Source organism: Hoplias malabaricus, chromosome 14 (assembly GCF_029633855.1).
Source record: "Hoplias malabaricus isolate fHopMal1 chromosome 14, fHopMal1.hap1, whole genome shotgun sequence".
NCBI lineage: Eukaryota > Metazoa > Chordata > Actinopteri > Characiformes > Erythrinidae > Hoplias > Hoplias malabaricus.
In genome coordinates, this window is record NC_089813.1 from 1,797,769 (window position 1) to 1,803,453 (window position 5,685).

At 45.8% G+C, this 5,685-nt stretch overlaps 1 protein-coding gene across 1 annotated transcript in view; it reads left to right on the forward strand.

Annotated features, from left to right (window-relative positions):
• Positions 1–2,042: 2,042 nt before the first annotated feature.
• The window catches only part of LOC136666211 (coiled-coil domain-containing protein 157-like), a 10,197-nt gene continuing 6,554 nt past the window's right edge, over positions 2,043–5,685 (forward strand). The window contains exons 1-7 of the mRNA XM_066644289.1: positions 2,043–2,568; positions 3,318–3,453; positions 3,889–4,051; positions 4,222–4,632; positions 4,761–4,962; positions 5,045–5,122; positions 5,550–5,685. The exon at positions 5,550–5,685 is cut by the window's right edge and continues 58 nt beyond it. Coding sequence (XP_066500386.1) covers positions 2,043–2,568; positions 3,318–3,453; positions 3,889–4,051; positions 4,222–4,632; positions 4,761–4,962; positions 5,045–5,122; positions 5,550–5,685 — 1,652 coding nt within the window. The remainder of the gene's footprint in view (positions 2,569–3,317; positions 3,454–3,888; positions 4,052–4,221; positions 4,633–4,760; positions 4,963–5,044; positions 5,123–5,549) is intronic.

Genomic DNA, 5,685 nt, shown 5'->3' on the forward strand with positions numbered 1-5,685 from the left:
TATGCTCAACTTCCTTTTTTCAGCCACTTATTGCTACTTGTCCCAACTTTTTTGGGATTTGTTGACACTGTGAAATTTTGAATCAACATATTTTTCCTTTAAAATGTTACATTTACTCAGATTAAACTCGTCTATGTTCTATTACGAATAAAATATTGACATTTGCCGTCTCCACATCATTGCATTCAGTTTTTATTCACAATTTGTTTAGTGTCCCACCTTTTTTGGAATCCGGTTTGTACTTGTGAACAGCAGTGAGACACATTGGCTGTGTATCTGGGCTCCAGAACCCTCAAATCTAAAGAAGGAGCACATAAACAAGGCGTATTAATGGACACAGTTTTAGTCTTGTGTTAAAGCTGGTACTAGATCAGTATTTTACCATCTTAAGAACATCAGTAAGATGTCTCAGGTGAAAGCTAAACCTCTGAAACAGAACCACACTGAGCACATCAGAAGAGCCCTAACTTTCTTTTTCACTTTGGCTCTTTTAAATCAAGACTGAAAACATTCCTGTTTGAGCAGCTACAGCTCGGTTTAAAACACCATTTACTTTCTGCTTATGTATTTTATATTCTAATTTACTGTATTTTTTAAACTACTGTTTTATTAACTGTAGCTATCTCAGTTCTCAGGAAGTTTTAAATGCTACTGACATTTTTTTTTTTTCAGATTTATCACGTCTTCACTCTTTTTTTTCCTCCGTTTTGATTTAAATCCTGTTTTGGTTATATTTTAAAATGAGTATTTTCTACTGTGTTTTTGCACTGTTTAATAAAGCACTTTGAGTTGACACTGTGTACAAAAAGTACTCTGTAAATGAACTTGCCTTGTGTCAGTTAGGAAGGTGGGAGAGTGTTTATCTTTTGTCTTTGTTAGTGAAGTTATAGATGTTTGTGTGTTGTCTGGAGCGATATCTAGGAAATACGTTTTCATTTAAAGGAGTTTAATTTTTTATTTTTTGCTCCTGGGGCTCCCCCTAGTGTAAAACATTTTTACAGCGCTCTACTGGAAGGGTGCTTAATTTTATCACACCTATGGGACGTTATCTCTCTCACTTTTTTTAATAATTATAAAACAATTAATCAGGTACTTTAGGTACTTTAAGCAGGTAGTGTCATAGTCACACAGCTCCAGGGGCCTGGAGGTTGTGGGTTCGATTCCCGCTCCGGGTGACTGTCTGTGAAGTGTGTGGTGTGTTCTCCCTGTGTCCGTGTGGGTTTCCACAGTCCAAAAACACATGTTGAATTGGTGACTCAAAAGTATCCGTAGGTGTGAGTGAATGTGTGAGTGTCTGTATTGCCCTGTGAAGGACTTGCGCCCCCTCCAGGGTGTATTCCTGCCTTGCGCCCAATGATTCCAGGTAGGTTCTGGACCCACCGCGACCCTGAATATGATAAGTGGTTACAGATAATGAAATTAAATGGCGGAAAAATGGCTGCCAGGTGGCTCCCTCGTGGCCGAGTGTTTAGAGCGCAGAGTGGTTAGAGCGCTGCGCTCACAGCACAAGGGTCTCTGGTTCGAGTCCGAGTTCCAACAGGAAAATGTGGAACAGCTTCAAATTTATACCGTATTCAACACTTTACCGCACGAGGCACGAGGAGTGGAAATCTCTCTCTCTACGCAGAGATTGTGTCTAAATCCACAGCTAGGAATGGACTTCAACTGCCACCAGCTCATCCACAAAACGCACCCCAGTGGCTCCCCTCGCCACAAGAAAAACCACACTCCTCACTTCACTGTCCTCCACAGCTCCAGACACCTACAGACACCCGAGAACAAGGATCTGATCGCTCAGCCCCGTGTTCATGAAGCGAGAATGGAGGGTTTAACTGAGAAAAACACACTACTAACGATCCAGCCCTCTGTAACAGTGCAGTCCGCTGTTCAGAGCCTAAACCACACACATCCAAACCAGTGTACTAACGAAACAGCCCTCTGTAAGAGCACAGTCCACTGTTTAAACCCCAAAGCACAGCTCAAAATTCAGGGTATTAACGATACAGCCCTGTGTAAGAGCACAGTCCACTATTTAAAAAAGTATGACATCGGGCTTTAACTCTCATGGGCACTCTCTGCCCCTAAGCGCCGCTTGTGGTCACGACAAAGGATGCAGGAAGATCGGTCCATCCTCCCCCTCCTCCGCTCTGAACATCAACATTTCAGCTTCAGGAGGGAGTGAGGTTAATGCCCCAGTGCTCTCCCAGTGTACGATCGGAACTCTGAACGTCATCAACAATTCGGGAAATCCGAACAAGAGAAGGCCACGAAGGAAGCGACGAGGCCGAGGGAGCACCTCCTCTGCGAAGAAAGACGGGGGGCGCCCTGGCTCCAGTCGGGGCATCATGGCTGAGCGTGGTGCTGTGGGTCGAGAAGACACTGGCTCTCTGGTATCGTCCCCTGCCTCCGTGGCCATCAGGGCAGGCCTGCGTGCCTCTTCCCAATTCATCAGCGCGAGGACGTGGCCTATCACGTTCGGGGTCCTCTCGCTGTTGTTTTCATTTCAGTGGACGTCGCTCCATGTACAGCTCCTCTGGGGCCAACCTCAGGGTGACGACCCCGGGGCCAGTGGGTTCTGCGCTGCTCTCCTTACACCTGGTTTAAAAGCAGTGCTGTGTCTGCGTGACTGAACCAGAAGAAGAGGCATTGCCCTCAGCTGGACCTGGGTCCCTGTGGAACACGTGTCACTTATTTATTTATTTATTCCTGACATTTGTGTAAAATGACAAATGTGGGGACTGACTTCACATTCATAGATTTAAACTGAATAAAGGCGTAGAGTTATATTTAAGACATATTTAACAATATTTAAGGCACTTTTAAGGTATCAGTGGACTTTTATCTCGGAAATAAGACCTACATCTGTAAAACTGACGAACAGAGATTAACCAGAAAGGTGTGGGCAGGGCATAAATACACTTTAAAAACAAATACATGACGTCGTTTACAACTGAAAGAGTAAAGTTTAAAAAAACAATGGTGATAGAGACTTATAGAATGTGTTTAACCATTAAATCAATTTACAGATGGGTGTATATATATAAACAGGTACATATCCATATTTTTAATTAAAAAATAAGAACACTAAATGAAAAAAATAATGAAAAACACTGTATATAGAAAATAACAGTTAATTAAACCGCACTGTTTTACCTTGTTGTTCTCCGTGGCGCTGATCTGAACAGGCGGCATGTCTGCTTCAAAAAATAGGCCCAAAATAAAGGAAAAACACACTCACGTGCAGCCTACAAAGATCTTAAACGGTCCCAAATACCGTTTAAAACCCGTAAGCTGCAGAATAAATGTAACTTAACGGGGTTCGTGGAAGTTCCCTGATAAACTCTCGTGTAATTTGGACCTGGTTCAGCTGCTGCAGGAGTACGACTACACGGAAGGAGATACCGAGTTTAATCAGCACTCTCATGTAGTGCTGCTGGAGCTGGTGATAGACAGGTAGACCTCTGAAAAATATTGCTGTGAGCATTTGATGGCATTCAGTTAATAAAGTCAGACACTAAGAATGGGAAGAGACCTCTACAAATCATCAAATATATAGTGTATATGAATGTCTTGGTGTCTGGTGGACATTTTACTTTTAAAGGTGCACTAAACAGTTTCACCAGTGTTGTTGTAGTTCACCTGTCTAGCCACTAGAGGTCATGCATACTGAATCTCAAGGGGGTTGCACTACTGTGTTAATTCCAGTGGTCAAGCAGCTGAAACACAACGATAAAAAGGACATCTGCTCTTTTTTAAAACAGTTTTTGCTGGCGTTTTTGCTAAAATCACAAGTTTTTATTAGTTTTACAGTTACTTTGATCCTGTTCAAAACAAAATTAGGAACCGAATCACTTATAGCAACTTTAATGCTATGTTACTCTGTTACAGACTAATGCTGCTCCTACAGAGTTTTAATGTCTACACAGAGCGGCTCATCGAGGGACGGAGAGCTGCAAGTTCTGGACAAACTGGACTCTCAATGTCTATTGGTCCGGTGGTGAAACGGTACTGGAACAACCTGCTCCAGCTCAGCAGCATCAAGAAACCAGGGGTGAGGTTATACATGTGTCAATTTTACCTACAGAGTCTGATACACGGATAAAACATCACAGCTCCACCGCTTCAAATCCCCACAGCTGCAATTGGTATCGCTCCATGGAGGATAAACAGGTTTATTAAGGCACTACAACTCAATCTGATTCTGCTCTTTTTCCTTCTCAGAAGCTGACTAACGTAGGCAGCCAGCGTTCTCCTCCTTCCTCAGCGTCCCAGAACGTTTCACCTGCAGAAATAAACACATCCACTCCCAGCGCCTCCAAACCACCATCCTCCTCTCCCCCAATCACAGCGCCCCCTTCAGGCCACAATGACCGCCGCAGTGTGGGCGCCCAGACGATGGACTCGGCCCTGGTGCCGTGTGAGGCGTGTGCCCGGGTCCAGTCGAGTCTGAAGGACACGGCCGAGGCCTGCGTGTCTCTATGCCGGACCCTGGGTCTGAACTCCTTCCTGCAGCACCTCCTGGTGGCCGTGGAGGACTCGGCACAGCTGGGGCGCCTCACTGCGACCGATGTGGCGCAGTGGGCCTGCGAACAGCGCCGGGATATGAGCCGCATCGGGATACACGTCGCTGAGGTGAGAGCCCGTCCACTCGGTGTTTCGACTAGCGCTACTTTCTGAGCAAGGGCAGCCAATCAGAATAGAGGTCATTTACATATATCACAGTTAAAGGGACAGTACAAGTACTTATTTCTCTCCTAAAGGTGAATGAGACGGTGGACACTCTCCGAGAGAATCTAAGAAAAGCAGAGGAGAAGAGAGAGGAGCTGAAGGCTCAGCTGCGGCGTGAGAGAGAGAGAGCGGAGAAAGAAAGAAAGGAGCGGCAGAGGAAAGAGGTGGAGCTGAGGACCCGAGGAGACGAGGAGCAGAGGAGGCTCCGGGACGAACAGGAGGAGCTGAAGATAGGTCGGCATCCTGGAAAAAACAGGAATGACAGGTTTAAAACAGTCATAGAGTTCACAACCTATACTTCTGACTGCTTTTCCAGGGCTCAGGGCCTCAGAGCTGCGAGTGTCTGAGCTGACGGGAGAGCTGGAGCTGCACAGGGAGACACAGCAGAGTCTACGTGAGTATGGCTGCTCTGTCAGAAACTCCTGTGCTGCTGGTGGACGGTAGAGAGACTGTAGCTCGTCTGATGTGGCACGGTTATGTTCTCCACCTTTTAGAGCTTCACCAGTGGCCAGTTTCTGAGCACAGAGCTGCTCTTGTCTGAATATTTTTGGTCTGCTTTTAAACTGCACGTGCACAGTTTGTTTAACGTCATTAGAAATGTAGAGACATGGGTATAAAGACCCTCAATACCTTAGTGATGAGTTATTAAACAATTAACACTGTTTGGCTGCCATCAAACCTCACAGCAATGTCCTGACATCCACCTCAAAGCACCCCCAGGAGAAGAGAGACTGTCACGGCAGCAGAAGGAGAACACACTCCTTTATTTCCGCAGAAACGCTGGCTGAGCTGATGCTGATGCTGCTTCTGTGTCTGTGCAGAGTGTGAGAGAGAGTCTCTGGTGGAGGAGGTCCACGCTCTGCACCTGAAGGAGGAGAGATGGAGGGAGAAGGAGAAGAGATGGAGGGAAGAGGAGGAGCAGAGGAGGAGAGAGACAGAGACAGAGCTCAGGAACAC